This window comes from Orbicella faveolata, unplaced genomic scaffold, assembly GCF_042242905.1.
Source record: "Orbicella faveolata isolate gen_17 unplaced genomic scaffold, um_ofav_v1 contig_36, whole genome shotgun sequence".
In the NCBI taxonomy this organism is placed as follows: Eukaryota; Metazoa; Cnidaria; class Anthozoa; order Scleractinia; family Merulinidae; genus Orbicella; species Orbicella faveolata.
This window is the reverse complement of record NW_028301565.1, coordinates 8016991-8037105: the sequence shown is the minus strand read 5'-3', so window position 1 is coordinate 8037105 and position 20115 is coordinate 8016991. Positions and strand designations below refer to the sequence as shown.

The 20115-nt window shown below is 38.2% G+C and overlaps 4 protein-coding genes across 4 annotated transcripts; 1 reads left to right on the top strand and 3 right to left on the bottom strand.

The window, feature by feature from the left end:
• Positions 1 to 28: 28 nt before the first annotated feature.
• LOC110048991 (phosphatidylinositol N-acetylglucosaminyltransferase subunit C-like) lies at positions 29 to 7092 on the top strand. Its single transcript, XM_020754758.2, has 8 exons — positions 29 to 263; positions 448 to 517; positions 2788 to 2942; positions 3222 to 3334; positions 3951 to 4006; positions 4588 to 4735; positions 5428 to 5594; positions 6129 to 7092. Exons 1-8 carry the CDS (start codon positions 59 to 61, stop codon positions 6190 to 6192), a joined length of 978 nt encoding a protein of 325 aa, XP_020610417.1. The 5' UTR covers positions 29 to 58; the 3' UTR covers positions 6193 to 7092.
• A 1369-nt stretch (positions 7093 to 8461) lies between these two features.
• On the bottom strand, positions 8462 to 10313 carry LOC110049012 (octopamine receptor beta-2R-like). The gene has a single exon (XM_020754783.2). It carries the CDS (start codon positions 9999 to 10001, stop codon positions 9138 to 9140), a length of 864 nt encoding a protein of 287 aa, XP_020610442.2. The 5' UTR covers positions 10002 to 10313; the 3' UTR covers positions 8462 to 9137.
• A 942-nt stretch (positions 10314 to 11255) lies between these two features.
• On the bottom strand, positions 11256 to 13097 carry LOC149102160 (trace amine-associated receptor 8a-like). Its single transcript, XM_089275144.1, has one exon. It carries the CDS (start codon positions 12796 to 12798, stop codon positions 11935 to 11937), a length of 864 nt encoding a protein of 287 aa, XP_089131270.1. The 5' UTR covers positions 12799 to 13097; the 3' UTR covers positions 11256 to 11934.
• A 4400-nt stretch (positions 13098 to 17497) lies between these two features.
• On the bottom strand, positions 17498 to 19704 carry LOC149102159 (trace amine-associated receptor 9-like). Its single transcript, XM_089275342.1, has one exon. The coding sequence runs from the start codon at positions 19594 to 19596 to the stop codon at positions 18727 to 18729; it is 870 nt and encodes a 289-aa protein (XP_089131468.1). The 5' UTR covers positions 19597 to 19704; the 3' UTR covers positions 17498 to 18726.
• Between the last annotated feature and the right edge of the window lie 411 nt (positions 19705 to 20115).

Here is a 20115-nt window from a genome sequence, read left to right as displayed (position 1 = left end):
GTACCGTAAGCAACGTGATCAAACACTCTGTCATGTACGCATCATGTAGTTTTCCTAAATGTTCCTCAATTCCAACATGGCGGACAGCCCTCCGATTTGGTTTGCTGTTCTGCAAGCCATGATTACTGACACTGGAAAGGATGATGACTTTCTTTCAGCTCAGATGAAATGGAAAAAGCCCTGGAAAAAAGTGCTTTACGAAGACCAAGGTGTTCCAGACAACTATGTGGACAAGTCATTTCTCGAAGAAATGAAGAAAAATTGTGAGTATTGCCTTTTGGCATGATTTATAGCCTGATACTGTTCATTTATCATACTTTCCTTTACATACTTTTCCTTTATATAGGACATATAGGACAAACTACATTTTGTAGAACCAGAGATGGGTATATTATTTGCCGGTTGGGTGGGTGCATTCTGTAACTGAAATGTTGGTATGTTTTGCAGTAAATACAAGAACTTATCAGTTCTGGTCGGTGGTATTGGAATCAGGGGCAGTATCTCAGCAAGTAAGCAGGTAAGAAGTTCTGAAATTCTGTGGACAGTTAGACAAAAAATCAGTATGACATTTGCAGACTGCAGACTGCAGACTGTAAATTGACTTAACACCGAAATAGGGTGCTTTCCATTATGCCCAACCGACCAGTCAGAGATTAGTGGGAATACAGGAGGAAAACGGAACGACATTCTCTGATTAAACAGGGCTAACCAAGAAGAATGGCTCTTACCATTTTTTATTCCTTTTCCAATTTCCCTAATTTGGCCACAGTACAGTTGCTGAGTATACCTTCTTTACCTCACCTCAGAATGTTCCCCCAGTAAACTTGCTAAAAACAATATAATTTGAATGGTATCGGCAAGGTTTCTGCTGTAGTTGTTTGTGGCTTAAGAACACAGGTGTGAAAAAGTGGAAACAAGCACTGTCTAGTGAGGTGCTAAATAGTGATTACTTACGTTACATGTGCAATTTCGGATAATTAAGGTTCAAACACTGCTTTCAACTAATTACACACAGTATTCACAGTACTATAGTATTATTAAGAGAGAAGTAATGTATTGGCAATTTACGACATTTGTTTTATTGGTCACACCAAAGTAAGTTCACCATTATGAAATGCCAGGAGAAGAGAGCTCACAGAATCTTTGGAATGAGACTGATATCATTATGTCTATTTTTTTTACGTTATCATCGTCATGTGTTTAGCTCTCTGCATTTTAAAATTGTTTTAATGTAACACTGACTCTGAAAAGCCCCGTGGGAATGAGCCAATAAAGTGTGTAAGTATGTATGTGTGGGGAATTATGTTGTTGATGATGATGCTGTTGTGAGAATTTCCCCTGTCAGTCTGCAGTCTGTCGTCTGTGGCCTGCGGTCTGTGGTCTGCGGTCTGCGGTCTGCGGTAGACTTGTAATCTGCAGTCTGCAAATGTCATGCACTGGACAAAAATCTCAAAGGTACATTTTTATAATGAATGTTCCTTTTTCAAAAAGGCTCACAATTGACATCATGAAAACTCACTTCTGAATCAACTGAACCTTAGACCTTAACTCGCATGCCTTTTTTGACCTCTTTTTACTTGGTATCATATCACAGCGGTAGCTCAATTTCACAAAGAGTGACATCTGGACTGAAAGCATCGGTGCAAACATCAATGGGATTGTTTGATGGAAATAAACATAGTACATTTACGATGGGTAGAAGAGAATGCTAAGAGAAATGCTGTATGATCAATTTACAATTTTAAAGAAAAAGCTAAAGCCCACTTATCTTCATGAGCAATCAAGGATCTTAAAATACTGTGGAAAGTTTAAGAGCCTTATTTACAAGTTTCTTCTTATTAAAACTAAAACAATAAAAGGAATTAATTATTATACAATATTAATTAAAAATACATTCAGTGGCTGGTCATCCAAAATAACTATGAAGCTAAACCAGTTGGATGACCACCATTAAGGCGAACGGCATTTTTTCCTAAATCATCAAATAAAGACTCTGCCTGTGTACAATACACCAATTGAAAGCTACTGACCAGCTTATTTAAGAACTGATATCGGCAGCTATGAAGGAGGTAGTCATTTTGAACGAAATTGTTTTAAAATGTGAAACTGAAAAGCTTCCAACACGTATCAATTCTCAAATATCATAGGTATGCCCCTGAACTATAGCTCATTTAGCAGGTCTTAGTACATAGCTTGATGTGTAACAAGTCTTTCATTCCGTGTGCATCTCAAAAAAGAAATTGGAAAATTATGGGGTGGTCACCCATGTCTTTGATAGGAGGGGGTCACAATTTTATGCCTTCAATGAGCAGATCTTTACAAGACAATTTGCGTGGCAAAAATTTGAACATAGAAAATCTCTCAAATATTCACAAGGTTATGATGTTGTGTGCCAAATGGTACTCGTAGGGAGTTGAGGGTTAAAAATAAAGAAACTAAGTCAGAAAGAGGCTTGCTTTAGTTTAAAACTAATTAAATTATTTTAATTTATTAGGAAAAAAGAGACTTAAACACTCAAACAGACCCCATCCCAGTGAAACTGTTCACTTCATTAGTTATGTACATTCTTTTGGTTTCCACACCTCATTTTATTCTAATGAACTTTCACACTTTCATGTCTGTATATAACATTGCCTAACATATATTAACTATTTCCATTTGATAATGGTGACATGTTGTCAACAAAACTTCATGTTTTAATATCCCTGACCAACATGTTACAGAAAAATCACATTCAGAAATAACAGTAATGTGCCTTTATTGATTCCCTTTGTTTTGCATGCCCAGTGTTTGCATATTTGTGGCGGCATTTGTGTACATGGACTTTGGACTCCTGTCACCCTCTGTGCTGTTTGCTGTCTCCTCTATGTTGACACTGCTTGGTTACGTACTGTTTGATGCTTTGGATGGAGGAAGATTGAGATCCGCATCGAAAAGAACAAGTAAGAACTTTACAACACAGATTAATTATTATCTTCTATTGGCTTCCACTTGCTGTTGCTGACTGGCTGGTCAGGTGTCTGACATTTGCAGACTGCAGACTTCGGCTTACATTTAGGCCTAAATTGTGCTCCATTTAGCCTGAATATCACTCAGGTTATCCTGAATATAAGGTTAGCTGTCAATAATAGAAATATGAATGAGATATTACTTAAAAAAAACATCAGCTCAGTAACTTGTTCTGTTTGAAGGATTCTATGAGAACCTTTTACTTTTTCCAGGATTAGATGACCTCAAGAGTAGTGTGGTAGTTCTTGGCTCTGTGTTTGCATTGTCTCCAGTTTTGAAGACTTTGACTGATTCCATTAGTACAGATACAATTTATGCCATGACAGTAAGTACTGCCAAGATAAGCCTAGGGTAATTACTTAAAATAATCTTTAGCCATCTTCAAGAACTTATTACTCAAGCTGACATTAATAATCATTTGATAACAATTATTAGAAGTAACAACAACATACCTGTTGTTTGTTAAATTGGTGGTGTATTCAATAATATTTATCACATATTTAAATAATATTTATCACATATTGTATTTGTACTAAAATAGTAGAATCATATATATTGCCATGGAGTGAATATTAGAAAGTCATTTTAACAGGCATCTTTGTTTACATTGATTACTGTCTTTTCCCCTGTTTTGCGCACAATCTTTATGTGCTGGGTGGAGCATAGAGAGTAGTCTGCCCACAGACCTCTCTTTTACCTTGAGTTAATTTAACCATCAAAAGATATGAACAAGCTAAACTCACAGAAAAAAATTGCATGGACGGACTACATAGAACAGGTCTGTATGTGCTCTGGTTGTGATGTTAGTTTTACAAACAGCTTTGCATAATGTGCTTTCTACATGCACATGAAGCCGTCTGGTATCTTAAAATGACTTTGTTGCATATATAGTATACAAATGCACCATGTGCCTTGATGATTTCTTTTGGTTACCTATTCAGACTTTCATGCTCGCAATGAACCTACTACTTTATGATTATGGAACAAGTGCTGCAATGTAAGTGCTGTCTGGGAACATCAATATCTAAAAGCTCTGTATTCCAAACGTAAGAGCGGAGAATGTCGAGAATGTGTGCAGTACCAAGCTTCATGGATGGCACAGCTTTGTCTACGGCCCGGTCATCTTTCCCAGTCTAAAAGTATTTTTTTCATTCTTTCGTTTTTGTTACCCTTCAGGTGTTTTTCTACTATAACTGACTATAATTGAGTTATCCTTTTAAAAGTGTTTTGGTAACTTGAGGCATCTTTCCTTTAAGCGTATTTTGTTTAATCTTGTTTAATGTTTTTTGCCCCTAACTTTTCCACTTTCACTTGCACTTGGGCTTATAATGCAAAGAAAACATCCATACAAATAATCCTCCACCTTGACACTAGCTGGATCTGTTCTTGTTACTCCCGGGAAACAGCTGGTCATGAGCGCCTTTAATTTGTTAGGTTAGTTAGGTTTCGTGACAAGTGTTTCTTCTTTCTTTTGCAATATTTCAGTGTTTGTTTATTTGCACTGTCCATAATTAGCACAGTAGTGCGTTTAAAACATTTTAGATAAATTACATTATTTTGATGTTATTATTTTGTCAGTGTTTCCAGGTCCGCCTCTCTGAACGCCTCCATCTTCGCGTCTGTGTGTTTGGCGTCCCGTCTTCCTTCCTCCTGGCATGTGTTCGCCACTGTTACTTTCGCCATGCAGTTGTTTGCTCTCTTTCCGTCTCTGAGAAGACAGCTTAAGGTACTGTGCACAGTCTTCAAGCTCTCTTCATGAAATGAAATACAGGGGAATCCCGATTTTTCGAACCTCCAAGGGAAACGAATATTGGTTCGAAAAATCGGAGAGTTCGAGAAATCGGCGGTAAAATAACAGTGTTTGTCTGCGGGGGGCAAACGCTGACTTTTGGTTCTAATTATCGGGAGGTTGGAAAACCTGAGGGTTCGAGAAACCGGGATTCCACTGTATTGAGTTACAAATTAAAAACAGCAAGAACTAGATTTGAGTCTTTTAGGGGGCGTCAACCATTGTGTTCTGCAGAGGTTTTATTTATAGAGATTGTTTTCTGTCTGGCATGAAAATTGTGTTTGTATTTTGCTAGGAACGAGCTAAAAACAAAGGCCACTTGAAAGAAGTTATTGCCTCATGGTACTCTTTCCCATCGAGATTTTTATTAGTTAAATCATACCGTATCTATTGTCTTATTTCAGCGAGTAAGGTGATTCCTAAAGCGATAACTGTCTTTCACATCAACAAAAGTTTCTAAGCACATTTTTTCTCTCAAATTTAAAACAGCAAGAGCTAGATTTGACAAGCACCTAATGTTAATTTTACTTGGTAATATTTCTGTTATCATTATCCCAGGGATATTAGGGGTTTATTTTTTTGTTGTAGTTAAGAAATGACCCATAACACTGAATTTTGTCTTTGATTAGATGCAGCTTCCCACAAGCCACGTCGTCGTTACTTGGTCTCTAGTATTGGTTGCTATAGCGATGTTATGGCCGCTGTCCCCACTGTTTGCAGTGTTGCTGGCTCTGGTGCACCTGGCGGTAACGTTTGTGTGTCCGTTTTGGCTGATTAAGCTACAACGGTTGAAAAAGTAAGAACGAATCTCTTGTGGCTGAGAAAAAAATGAGGACTTCAATAGAAACTCAGAACTAGTTTAAGTTACAGCTGGCACGGGAGTCACACAAGTCACTGGGGTAGAGTTTCATATTTTTTCGTATTAGATAACAATGAGAAACGCGTGCAAAGTGTCCATGCGCTACGCCATTACCCAGGTGACCTTTGCAAACCTTTCAAATTATTCTTTGATCGCGTAGTTTGGTTTAGCTGTGACTCGTTTGCCTTGGTCATCCTCTCTCTGGATGCAATACAAGTGTTCATATGTTTGCAATGGAGTACTGGAATCAAAGTTGTGAGGGTAGAGAGAACTAAATGTGGTTGACGTTGTGGGACAATGGAACACCCAATCCTTAATTTGTCTAACTGAGAGGAGAAAGTGATGTACGGAAACCTTTATTTTAATCCCTCAGTACTTGTGCTCGCTGCCAAGCAGTAGCGACAAGTAACATTGATTTCTCACTTTGAAACGTTATTTCTTTTTGTTTTTTGGTTTTTTTTTCCTTTGCAGTAATATTCATGGTCCGTGGGATGAAGCTGTGATAAAAGAACACCATGTTGGCAAAGTGAAGTAAACAATTTTACTACAGGGTATTCTGACAAGTTTCACGGACGTTTACACCACGTCAGTTCATTTTCCGTTAAATGAAATTCAAAGGAACTGTGATAAACGTCTGCGCATGCCCAGACATGCGTATGCAGAGCTACGATGACGTCTCGGACATTCCATGTGGCTGGCCTGGTTGCTATCCAAGTGGTTGGTGACGTCATCGTTCTCTCCGTTTTTGAAGGTCATTACAATACCATTATTTCCACACAAAATCGTGAACAATTTGAGCACTTCGTTACTGACATCAAGCACATTAGAAGCGTGGTGTTCTAATAGAAACGGAGACAGATGATGACAGTGATGGGAACTGCGGTAGCGCGGACAGTATTTTAATTTGCCCAAAACCAACTCGGTACCGAACAAGTGCTTGGTTTCTAAAGAATCTGTTGTACTGCGTTGACGGGCATGCAATAGGCGATTTGCATGATGGCGTCATGTGACTACAACTAGCAGAATCCTTCACTCTTTCTGTTTGTTATGCTAATTGGAGCAATTGTTCTTTAAAACCCACTGTAACTTTAAATTTAAATAGTAAAGAAAAGACGAAAGGAATTCTGATAGTTGAAGTCAAACGACGGCAACGTGCAAATCTGCTTTTGAAGCACTTAGTTGATAATCAAATTGAAGTCGTTAAAGTTATAGTGACCGCCCAAGGAAATTTGGGAAAATCCAAAAAAGCTAAAACCTAACGTTAACTTTTCCCAAATTCGCTGGGGCGGTTGATTTACCTTTATCAACTTCCAGTAGTTAAACAGCCAGGTAGCAGACACTTTGAGTTCGGGCGTATTGTTTTTTAAAGTTTGTGTAACGAACGGAACAGTTCGAAGATTCAGCCGAAGTTTTATTAAAGTTCTCTTTGTCATGAGTCGTGTATCAGTCACAGAAATGGCGTGCTATGTTCTGTAAGAAAATAATTCCTGCTTGAGGTCTAGAAAAACTGCGGAGCGGAACGCGACTGCGTTCATCAGTTTTTCTACGCCTCAAAAGTGCATTACGTGATTTTCTTAGCAAACTTAGAAACACCATCTTTTATTTGAATTAGAATATAGCATGAAAGAACGATTTTTTACGTCTGAGAAGGGGCGGAAATTGTGCTAGTCACACAGCACCCGGGAGATACGTGCTCTGTAATTTCCAGTCGAACATCTATAATCAAAAAATGCAGACCCAGCTCCATTAGCGAGTATACAGCAGCTATATTCCGAAATAAAGGAGTGGTACTTGATCATGATAAAGGTCGCAGAAGAGGAAAAAAGTCTTATCACAGGTTTGACATAAGGTGGCTTGGTGCCTTTGAAACTGCTCGCTGGTATCCTTGAGATCTTTTTGACATCGTAATTATTCATATTGCCAGAATATAACCATTCTAACGTTTCGGTTTATTAACATCCTAGTTTTTAGCCCAGTATCCTGACTTTTAAGCATTCACGACAAGCTTAGAAAAGGAGAGCACATAAATCATATCTAAGCTTGTCTGAAGGGCAGTAAATAATATATCAAACACGAGAGACAGTGTTTCATCGGGATATCCAAACACCGAGAATAGAGTTGAAAGTACGACGCTCAGCGGAGTATTTTTGACGACATTCGAGGTGTTTGGAGAGCCGATGAAACACTGTCTCGAGTGTTTGATATATCTTCTCAATCGAAAAAAACACCAAGGAGTAAACGGAGAAGTAAAATCGTCAAAATCTATGTTAATTAATTCCGGGTATCCAAATCTCATTTCTTTGTTTTAACGAAATGAATTATTTTGAGTTTGAGAAAGTCATCTCAAGTTATTTGATTCAAGGTGACCTAAAACCGTGCTGCAATGGCATCTGGCTCATTTTACCTGTTTATCGAATTTTAGTAGAATTCTACTAAAAGAACTTTAGTAGATTGGCCGAACAATTCTTACACCATCAGCCTTTTGCAGAAAATTAATGAAACAGACTTTCAGCCTAAAAAATATAAATGGCGGTCGAAGAGATGTCTTTCTCGACCACGAGGATGAAGGGAATTTTGGCCGGTTCAATAACAATTGAATCTTTAGCTTTTTTATACCATTTCTCCCACTGAAGACTGTAATTAAGACAGTCGAAAGCTTGTGTTTTTTTATGTACTTTAAGCCAGAAAATGTTTTTATATTTTACTGTTTCATCCTGGCAGCGGCCCTTCTTTGTTTTCGAATATTTTCAATCACCGTTTAGTGTGTTCCCTGCTTTATATATCCAAACAAAAAAACATCCCGCTTATCACAAAAGGTAGAGATTTTATTCCATGCATTGCTTGGGTTGACGCCACTGTGATGTGTGTCTATATGTATTTCCTGAGGGCATGCACTATTAATATAAAAGACTACCTAGATTATTGACATAATCAAGTCAGAGATGATATATAGGCCAAATTAAACGAAGCCAAAATCGCAGTCTTGCTTTCATTATTTAATCACGAATGTCCCAACCATTTACTTAGGATCGACTTTATGAAATGTCTATGAAGTTTGAAGTTAACATCGCATTCTCGAGCACCTGTCGACACAATGAAAAGACGCTTAAAAGGTTCCGCCGTTTTAAATTTGCATTTAAAGGAACATCAGTTTCTTGAATCAAAACTTTGGCTTCGTCATTAATCATATGGAAGCAATACTAATGATGTTCGCAGTCGATAGATCGTAAAATTAACCACTTTTTTCGTGACCAGACTTCTAACAAAAAAGATGCTAAACTTCCCATTACTGGATATTAACCGGACCCTACACCTGAACCGTAATTAAAACGTGTTGAATGTTATCATTATCTCATATTTAAAAAACAGTTTATAGATGATACTAACGTTTGATCCTTTCGCCTTAATCGAGGCTTATTTACAACACACTGAAATATTAAAGCTCAGTCTTAAAGAAAAGTTTAGCAGGAATACTTTGCGCTAGTTTCCTCCGCGGATAAGCTGTTTTATTTCCATCTTAATATCTTTCTTCAAAAATGCGTAAGCCAAAGGATTAACCGAGGAGTTCAGAACCAGGAATAATATGAGGATCAAGCCAGCTTCATCGGAGAAATTATGACAAGAAAAAGCCATGCACAAAACTAAATAGTTTACAACCCCGTAGCATCCCAAGAAAAAAGCGACAATGGCGATTATGAAGGAAGCCGTTTTGTGTTTCTTGCGACGTCTGCGCGAGTTTGCGTTATCCGTGGATGAATGGTTAAATTGAATGTGTAGTTTTTTTGCAGCTTCTTTGGCTTCTTTGTGAGACTGTGCGCGTGCAACAACGAGGATACGAACAACAGTATAGAAGAGCAATACGCAGGATATTATGTCAAAGGCGGACACGCCAGTTAATAGCAAAATACTATGAGCAATGTTGGAAGTTGTGGCGTACATTCCCACGAGAAGTGACAGCGAGATAGCGAAAGGAATCAACCATCCTACCAAGATAACTATTCCGGGGCGTCTCTCAGTCATGGAGGTATTGTATTTTAAAGGATGAACGATGGTGATGTAACGATTCCAAGTCAAGGAGCAAAGATTTGTGACCAAAGAGTGAAGGAAGAACCAGAAGAATGCCTTTTGTACCCCCATGTTACACGCCATCGAGTAACTGCAAAAATAACTCGACGGAAAAACGGTGATTCCGACGCCAAAGTCAGCCACTGCTAAGGAAAGGACGAATTTGTTGGCCGAGGAATGCAGGCGGCGATTTTTGGCGACAAGAAGTACTACGAAGCCGTTTCCTGCTGCTGTTATGACTGAAAGTATCCAGCCGAATGAATTAAGGAGACTTTCCATGTTGTCCCGGTGCGCTTCTTATAACGACCTATTGCAGATTACTTGCTAATTCGTTTCTGCTCCCGGTTTCTCAGTGCGTGTGCCAGTATGATCACTTGTCGGCTCCACAGATATCCAAATGTACATCGTACGAACCGATTGATATCATTTTACGATGCTTCATAAATTCATTTTACATAGCAGCTACCTTTATGCCAATATGAATAACAATGAATGAAATCAGGAAACAGTTTTTTAAAAGGGTAAGCTGTCACGACCATCATTTACCCAAGACCATCCCTTACAACAAGTCATCTGAAACATTGTTTCCGTAACTGAATAATTTTGTTCTGTTGACATTTTCTCTCAATCAACTTGTCCCAAATTTCAATTGGTTGAAGCTAAGCAGAGGCACACCAGGCTTAGAAATGTATATTCTTGTTTTTGTGGTAGTGTGCAATGACCTCTGGATATTGGATTTTCTGATTCGGGAATTGGACTCCTAAGGGGAAAAGTACTCAATACACCTGATGATATTAGAGAAAGCTGGCAGAGAAATTTATAAAGCCCGCAAAACTCGAGCAATTTGTAAAAAGCTTTAGTTCACTTTGCGGATTGAATGAGATTTCAGTGTGTGTATCCAAAACAAATATTCACTTGTTCACTCCAGCCGTAATCATGGTTATCGAAAAAATTTGGAAGTAAGCTATCGATCCTTGAAGTGCTTTCAAAATCATCACCATGTACGGTATTTATTTCTCACATACTACCAAGAGCCAAATGGCCTGAAATGTTTTGATTGAGAAGATATCCTGATTAAGTTTCGGCGTCATCCAGTCTTAAATTTATAACCCTTATTGTTTCCGCTTTCTCAGTTTTTTCAGAGAATGAAAATTAAAAAAAAAAATTATTTACATTAAAATTGCAGAAAAGTGATCTAACTGACAGAAAACCTTTTGCAGGAAATTAATGAAACAGACTTTCAGCCTAAAAAATATAAATAGCGGCCGAAGAGATGTCTTTCTCGACAGGATGAAGGGAATTTTGGCCGGTTCAATAACAATTGAATCTTTAGCTTTTCTATACCATTTCGCCCACTGAAGACTGTAATTAAGACAGTCGAAAGCTCGTGTTTTTTGTATACTTTAAGCCAGAAAATGTTTTTATATTTTACCATGTTTCATCCTGGCTGGGGCCCTTCTTTATTTTCGAATATTTTCAATCACCGTTTAGTGTGTTCCCTGCTTTATATATCCAAATAAAAAAACATCCCGCTTATCACAAAAGGTAGAGATTTTATTCCATGCATTGCTTGGGTTGACGCCACTGTGAAGTGTGTGTCTATATGCATTTCCTGAGGGCATGCACTATTAATATAAAAGACTACCTAGATTATTGACATAATCAAGTCAGAGATGATATATAGGCCAAATTAAACGAAGCCAAAATTGCAGTCTTACTTTCATTATTTAATCACGGATGTCCCAACCATTTAGTTAGGATCGACTTTATGAAATGTTCATGAAGTTTGAAATTAACATCGCATTCTCGAGCACCTGTCGACACAATGAAAAGACGCTTAAAAGGTTCCACCGTTTTAAATTTGCATTTAAGGGCACATCAGTTTCTTGAATCAAAACTTTGGCTTCGTCATTAATCATATGGAAGCAATACTAATGATGTTCGCAGTCGATAGATCGTAAAATTAACCACTTTTTTCGTGACCAGACTTCTAACAAAAAAAGATGCTAAACTTCCCATTACTGGATATTAACTCGACCCTACATCTGAACCGTGATTAAAAGGTGTTGAATATTGCCATTATCTCACATTTAAAAAACAGTTTATAGATGATACTAACGTTTGATCCTTTCGCCTTAATCGAGGCTTATTTACAACATACTGAAATATTAAAGCTCAGACTTAGAGAAAAGTTTAGCAGGATTATTTTGCGCTAGTTTCCTCCGCGGATAAGCTGTTTTATTTCCATCTTAATATCTTTCTTCAAAAATGCGTAAGCCAAAGGATTAACCGAGGAGTTCAGAACCAGGAATAATATGAGGATCAAGCCAGCTTCATCGGAGAAATTATGACAAGAAAAAGCCATGCACAAAACTAAATAGTTTACCACCACGTAGCATCCCAAGAAAAAAGCGACAATGGCGATTATGAAGGAAGCCGTTTTGTGTTTCTTGCGACGTCTGCGCGAGTTTGCGTTATCCGTGGATGAATGGTTAAATTGAATGCGCAGTTCTATTGCAGCTTCTTTAACTTCATTGTGAGACTGTGCGCGTGCAACAACGAGGATACGAACAACAGTATAGAAGAGCAATACGCAGGAGATTATGTCAAAGGCAGACACGCCAGTTAGTTGCATAACATTTTGAGCAATGTTGGAAGTTGTGGCGTACATTCCCACGAGAAGTGACAGCGAGATAGCCAAAGGAATCAACCATGCTATTAAGATAACTATTCCGGGGCGTCTCACAGTCATGGAGGTATTGTATTTTAAAGGATGAACGATGGCGAGGTAACGATCCCAAGTCAAGGAGCAAAGATTTGTGACTGAAGAGTGAAGGAAGAACCAGAAGAATGCCTTTTGCACGCTCAAGTTACACGCCATTGAGTAATTGCAAAAATAACTTGACGGAAAAACGGTGATTCCGACGCCAAAGTCAGCCACTGCTAAGGAAAGGACGAACTTGTTGGCCGAGGAATGCAGGCGGCGATTTTTGGCGACAAGAAGTACTACGAAGCCGTTTCCTGCTGCTGTTATGATTGAAAGTATCCAGCCGAATGAGTTAAGGAGACTTTCCATGTTGTCCCGGTGCGCTTCTTATAACGACCTATTGCAGATTACTTGCTAATTCGTTTCTGCTCCCGGTTTCTCAGTGCGTGTGTTATGATCACTTGTCGGCTCCACAGATATCCAAATGTACATCGTACGAACCGATTGATATCATTTTACGATGCTTCATAAATTCATTTTACATACCAGCTGCCTTTATGCCAATATGAATAACAATGAATGAAATCAGGAAACAATTTTTTAAAAGGGTAAACTGTCACGACCATCATTTACCCAAGACCATCCCTTACAACAAGTCATCTGAAACATTGTTTCCGTAACTGAATAATTTTGTTCTGTTGACATTTTCTCTCAATCAACTTGTCCCAAATTTCAATTGGTTGAAGCTAAACAGAGGCACGCAAGGCTTAGAAATGTATATTCTTGTTTTTGTGGTAGTGTGAAATGACTTCTGGATATTGGATTTTCTGATTCGGGAAGTTTTTTTTTGTGTCTGTATCTTTAAGGTGGAGTCCAAAGAAATTGTTACTTTTAGGCTAGTTTATAATCCTATACTACAAGTTTCTTGATAACCATGTGCATCTACTGCAAAACATCTATTGAGCACATGTTTTTCAAATGAGCGCGGAATCCTGGCCAGTAATGTTTAAGGTAATCCAAAATCTAATTTTAAACAATCGTTGGATGTTGTCCTTCAGTAGCATTTTAAACGTTATTATATGACTGAGAAAATACCGGAACCGGTGTCACAGTGATATGTGTATCCCCGTGATATGTGTATCCCCGCACACATATCACTAGTGATATGTGTATCCCCCGTGGGGATACACAAAACACTGATACGCGCCTGGACATTCAACGAACAAAATGGCGACTCGGTTGCGAGGTTCCGACGAGCGCTGTAAAGAGTAGAAGAAACCAGAAATGAATTCGCGCCCAACGGAGCAGATTAGGATTTCTTGAGTTTGGTTGAGTTCCAACCGACTCGATTGTATATCTGACTAAAACTTCGAACAGCGGATACGCATATCACTAATTATTTCATGGCGCAGTGATCTCAGTGTGTATCCCCTAAACACAGCCGTTAGATTGGCTATCTACCTGATCGAAGAAAATGGCCAATTATTGCCGAAACGCGCTGGCTGCTTACTCGCTACGACGTTTATACCCAGGTTGAGGTTTGCGGAGTTTGCAACTCGAATGTTTAAATATCTAAACTGAAATCGCGTGCAGGGGATACACATATCACTAATTATTTCATGGCGTAGTGATATGTGTATCCCCAAAAACACAACTGTTATAATATAGCGCATCAACCTTGTCAAAACTGCAGGCAATATTAGCACCCGACGTTTTTACACGGCTTGGGTTCACTGAAGTTTGAAACTCGATAATTCCACTAAAAACGCGTGCACGCGTGCACGGGATAATAAGGGATACACATATCACTGATTATTTCATGAACTAGTGATATGTGTATCCCCATGGACACAGCCGTTATATTGGCTTTCTACCCAAGAAGAAAAATGCCCATAACATTTGCATTGTCAAAACTGGCTTGCTAGAAATATTCACACCAGGCATTTATTCATAGCTTGGGATTTCTGGAGTTTCACTGACCTCGGTTGTACACCGTCGCCGACCGCATGCAGGGGATACACATATCACTAATTATTACATGGCGCAGTGATATGTGTATCCCCTGAAGACAGCCGTAATCTAGGCTAACTGCCGAAGAATAAACGTCGAATATTGTGAAACGTGTTAGCAATATTCGCAGTATAGTATACAGCTTGAGACTTAACATATCTTACAAAAAGTCGAACTGAAAAGCGGGTGCAGGGGATACACGAGTGCCACTAATCATTTTATGGCGATCGGGTCGAAGCCGTGATATGTGTTTCACTCCACGAATAATTCAGATGCAAACAAGGCGATGAACAGTGGAGAATATGCGTTACTCGAGGGGTGAGAATGCACCGCGCAATTAATATCGTCCTAGAAATCCGGTGCCGTGAAACTCAAATTGAAATATATCTAGATCCATTTGGTGTTCAACTTTAAATTCATAATATCCTGCTCGCAGAAAACCAGTTAGGATCAAGAACACAATTCCAGCAGCAGATACGTAAACTTTTTCAACTACAAAAATTGAGATTTGTGTTTTACTGAAGCCTGTTTGGGTTAGTCGTTCGTCCAGTAAGCGACCGGACGACGAGAGCACTTTCAAGGAGGATATTGCTTTTTAAAGTAGAGGGGAGGGGGGTGGGGGATACACATATCACTGGTCGCCATTTTGGAGGGGATACACATATCACTAGTGATATGTGTGCGGGGATACACATATCACGGGGATACACATATCACTGTGACACCGGCTGTATTGATTTTTCGCATACTTTCAACAAAAAGCAGAAAGCTGTTGAGAAAATGAGATATTTCAAACCATCAATTATTAAAGAAACAACAAAAGAAAAAAATACAGAAAACATAGACGTGTTATTTATTGAAAAAATGTCACTTATAGTCTATAGAAACTTTGGTCTTAGACCAGGTGAGAGTCCTTTTAAATTGCATGTTTGTCAGTGTAAGTCAGGGTATTAGAAATTTTCATTAAAGTTAATGTTAGTGTCGATCCCACAGACCCATGTCCAACATTTATTCGTCAGGAATTCATTACGAGTGAGTTAAATTAAGGCCACGTCCAAGGAATTGCGAAATGAAACTGTTCATGACATCTCGACTCAATTCAACTTGTTAATGTAATCAGAGTGTATTCTGCAAACAGTTACCAAAAGAAGCAAATTGGCAGTAGCGTCACTTCTGTGTCCACGGTAATTACATTTCAGCTTCAAATTTCAATAACCCTGGAAACCGTAAGTTGTTAATTACAATTTAGTAATCAATATACAGCATGTCAAGAGGAATTAACAAACTCCAAGGCCAGGTAGTTTTATTTCATTGCTTGTGTTGACGACATGGATACTCGACCACTGCGATATATGCTAAATACTTGTCAATAGGAACATGCTTCATAGAGTACTTTAATAGAACGTGCGTCAGAACAGATTACATAAAACGAGTTCAAAATAACATCCTGCTTCGTTTATTTAATCAAGCAACGCCTATATGTTTTCTCAGTATCAATAATCTCCAAACAATCTTGAACATCTAAGAGATGAAATGGATAAGACCATTTATACTAAACGGGCACATGTCAGTTTCCGCTAATTTGCATTGAAGGGGCTCTCTTTAAAGCTGGGTTCTTCTTTCTGGTGAATCGAAAGTTTGGCTTCGTGTTCGATCGCGATATAGCTGATACTCGATGGTTCGGTGGTCTCATAAGTAAAGATCCGAGTTTTGTTAATAAAACTGGCATCTTTGATAAAAATCGGCCAAATACACTTGATCCTGCTTCAAAAAATTGGAAATGTACCGAAATCTATTTACTGTTTCACGCTAATGTACAGCATTTAAATATCAATAAACTGTGTAGATAGGGGAGTAAGAAATATTTCGTTCTTTTAATTCAATCGTAGCTTATTAACAGTATAAACTTGTGTACATTCGTTGTTCACAAAATATTATTCTCAATAGCGCTCTCTTCATTTAAATTTAGAGTGCGGTGACAAAATCTCGCTTTTAGGGACTACATAACGAATCTTTCACTTTTAATTAGTTTCCGCTGGAAATAAGCTTATTTATTTCTATCTTAATTTCCTTCTTGAAAAACGCATAGATGACCAAAGGATTCCCTCAGGTGTTCAGAACCAGAAGTAAAATGATGATTTGGACAGCTTCATTGTTATCAATCTACATGGTCCTAAGGCAAGTTGCAATTTGCTTCGGCTGAACATAGGCACGCAAGGCGTGTAGGTTTGTTTTGGACGCTGGTTGTAAAATGACTTTGCGAGACTTTTGGATACACTCTTTCTTTTTAATAACAATATGATTTATAAGAACATCAAGGCTGAAATTTGCCAAATTTTGGGAATATTTTAAGATTAAACCCGAGGCTGAGATTTTACAATTTGAAAATTTCCTTTCTTGAATGGCAAAACTAGACGAAAAGCAACAAAAACAGCAGTAGCCTATGTTCGATGTCAATAACATTTCTGCAAGAAGGTATGAACTTGATATCAGGATTAAATGCTTGCAGGCTGGCTCCAAAATTACATTAACGCCATCCAGACACCAAATACAAATGCTATGATCTAAAAATATTTATAAGAAAAATAAGAATATTAATTCTTGGCCAATAACCATTATTCTTACATAAAAAAAAAAGAGTGTATTGGGTTTTCTGGAATGGGCAAGTGTTAATGCCTGTTTCTGTGTTGTGGAGTCCACAAATAGTAATTCTGTAGTTAGTCAGCAATATTATACTAAAAGTTTGTTAGGTAACAATAGATCTACAGCAAAACATTTACTAAGTATATGTTTTAAACTAAGCGCAGAATCCTAGACAGTAATGATTAAGGTAATCCAAAAAGTCTTATTTAATCGTTGTTATATGTCTGATGAAATTACTTCATTGTGACTGATGAGAGCAGGCAAATTTATCGTTAATTTTTACTTTCCACTGCGCTACAAATGAAGAAAATGAATTCAAATCTTAACCGGCTGTATTGATTTTGCCATCTGCCGCAAAAAAATTGCAGTAGGATACGGAGAAAGTGAGATGATGTTTTGAACCACAACTGTCAGATCAAAATTAAACATAAAATAAAAACATAGAGCTGACTTTCATTGAAAAGATATCTCTTTTTCAATTTTTGTTTTCAGTTTATTTTAGAGTATTTTAACTTTTCATTCAGTTGATATTGTTATAGTTTCCAGAGACGCGTGTCGTCAACAATTTTTTTGGTCTAGATTATATTTTATTTACGAGTGAGTTGAATTAATGTCACGTCCACGGGCGATCACGTCAAAGAAATAAAACTGTTGATGGCATCTCGACCCAGTTCAAAATATTACCATTGATTGATGTTTTTGAGCTGCTGCTAGGGAAAATTTATCTTCATGTAAGCTGTTCACATTGAGTTAGTTCAGAGTTACTTCACGTGTTTTAACCTGTTCGTGATCAGTAAAACTAATGTCAACATCATACTGGCCACACTTAAGGTCATTTGAGTATTTCCGAAAACTCGTGAGGCTATCGTAAGATTATCGGGTTTTTTTTTTCATAGATATAACATCTTAATATAAATTCTCGTTGCCATAAATTCCGAAAAAAAAATAGTTGATGAGATCTAAATTGGCAGTGAAATCCACTTCTGTTTGCAAGGTAAATGAAAATTACATTTTATCTTTAAATTTGAATTACCTTGGAAACCATAATTAGTTCATTACAATTTAGTAATCAATGCTGGACGAAAAATTTATACAGCCTAGCAAGACGACATGGGACACTCCAAGGCAGTTTAGTTTCGTTGCTTGAGTACAACCACTGCAATATGTTTATTACGTATCTTGAGAAACATGCATCTGAACAGGTGTCAAAAAGAGTTCAAATTAAATTGCACCTTGCTTTTATCATTTAAGCACACAACATCTACATGTCCTATCTGTAATCATAAATCTCCAGATAATCCCTAACATCTTAGAGACGAAATGGGTAAGACCATTCATAATAAGCGTGTGTACATGTCAGTTTCCGCTAGTTTGCATTCAAGACTTAAAGGTTCATCATTCTGGTTGGCTTCGTGTTCGGTCGCAATATAGCCGATATACAAAGTGTCCGCGCAGTTGGTCTAATAAAAAAAGATTGAAGTATTGTTTATAAACTGTGCAGCTTTTATAAAAATCGACCAGATCCTAATCCCGCTACCGACATTTATTCACTCTTTCACGCTAATGTACAGCATAAGAGGTATTCTTAAGAACCATAAACTGAATTGTTAATTAAGTGAGATAGAAATCTTTTGTCCTTTTCCTTTAGTCTCCTCGACAGATAAGCTTTTTTATTTCCATCTTAATATCTTTCTTCAAAAATGCGTAAGCCAAAGGATTAACCGAGGAGTTCAGAACCAGGAATAATATGAGGATCAAGCCAGCTTCATCGGAGAAATTATGACAAGAAAAAGCCATGCACAAAACTAAATAGTTTACCACCACGTAGCATCCCAAGAAAAAAGCGACAATGGCGATTATGAAGGAAGCCGTTTTGTGTTTCTTGCGACGTCTGCGCGAGTTTGCGTTATCCGTGGATGAGTGGGTAAACTGAACTTGTAGTTCTATTGCAGCTTCTTTCTGAGCTTCTTTGTGAGACTGTGCGCGTGCAACAACGAGGATACGAACAACAGTATAGAAGAGCAATACGCAGGAGATTATGTCAAAGGCAGACACGCCAGTTAGTTGTATAACATTTTGAGCAATGTTGGAAGTTGTGGCGTACATTCCCACGAGAAGTGACAGCGAGATAGCCAAAGGAATCAACCATGCTATTAAGATAACTATTCCGGGGCGTCTCACAGTCATGGAGGTATTGTATTTTAAAGGATGAACGATGGCGAGGTAACGATCCCAAGTCAAGGAGCAAAGATTTGTGACTGAAGAGTGAAGGAAGAACCAGAAGAATGCCTTTTGCACCCCCACGTTACACGCCATCGAGTAATTGCAAAAATAACTTGACGGAAAAACGGTGATTCCGACGCCAAAGTCAGCCACTGCCAAGGAAAGGACGAACTTGTTGGCCGGGGCCGAATGCAGGCGGTGATTTTTGGCGACAAGAAAAACCACGAAACCATTTCCCAGTGCTGTAGCGATTGAAAGTAACCAACCCATTGAATATAGGAAAGTTTCCATTACTATTTTAACGAGGGTGTAGAACAAACTGAATTATTTTTTGCTGAGTTTGTTCACAGTGTCGTGGCTACTTTCCTCATTTGGCCCTTAGTCTACTCCATATATTAAACACAGATGTCTATCACTGTTGCGAACTAATCACGATCTACTTTAGCCTTTCTTTGTCCTAAACTCAATTTGTATGCAAGCTGTCAGCTTGTGTCAACACGGATGACAGTCGAAGACGCTTAAGTTCAGGAAAGGAATACTATTGAACCTTAAAACCATCGCGTCGGAGAATTGGCTTTTTGACGGAGATGTTAATAATTTGTTAGATTTTGCCGGCTTGCTTATTGCAAAATTTTGCAATTTTTTAGGGGTAACTACCCGCTCGAAAACGGAGATTTCCAATAAGGGCTTCTAAAGATACCGTTTTTTTAACACACGATTTTTCACATTACTCGTTGTGAAAATTCTTTATTCATGCCAAGCTGAGCTTGCCAGGGAGAGGGAGAGTATGGTAATCTGAGGCTGGGGCTG

What these genes read in the sequence shown, in the direction of transcription:
- LOC110049012 (XM_020754783.2), bottom strand. Translation starts at nt 10,001, where the DNA reads ATGGAAAGTCTCCTTAATTCATTCGGCTGGATACTTTCAGTCATAACA.
- LOC149102159 (XM_089275342.1), bottom strand. Translation starts at nt 19,596, where the DNA reads ATGGAAACTTTCCTATATTCAATGGGTTGGTTACTTTCAATCGCTACA.
- LOC149102160 (XM_089275144.1), bottom strand. Translation starts at nt 12,798, where the DNA reads ATGGAAAGTCTCCTTAACTCATTCGGCTGGATACTTTCAATCATAACA.
- LOC110048991 (XM_020754758.2), top strand. Translation starts at nt 59, where the DNA reads ATGTTCCTCAATTCCAACATGGCGGACAGCCCTCCGATTTGGTTTGCT. An exon ending in ATCCGCATCGAAAAGAACAA is followed by an intron (nt 2,943 to 3,221) that starts GTAAGAACTTTA and finishes TACTTTTTCCAG; the next exon opens with GATTAGATGACCTCAAGAGT. An exon ending in ATACAATTTATGCCATGACA is followed by an intron (nt 3,335 to 3,950) that starts GTAAGTACTGCC and finishes TTACCTATTCAG; the next exon opens with ACTTTCATGCTCGCAATGAA.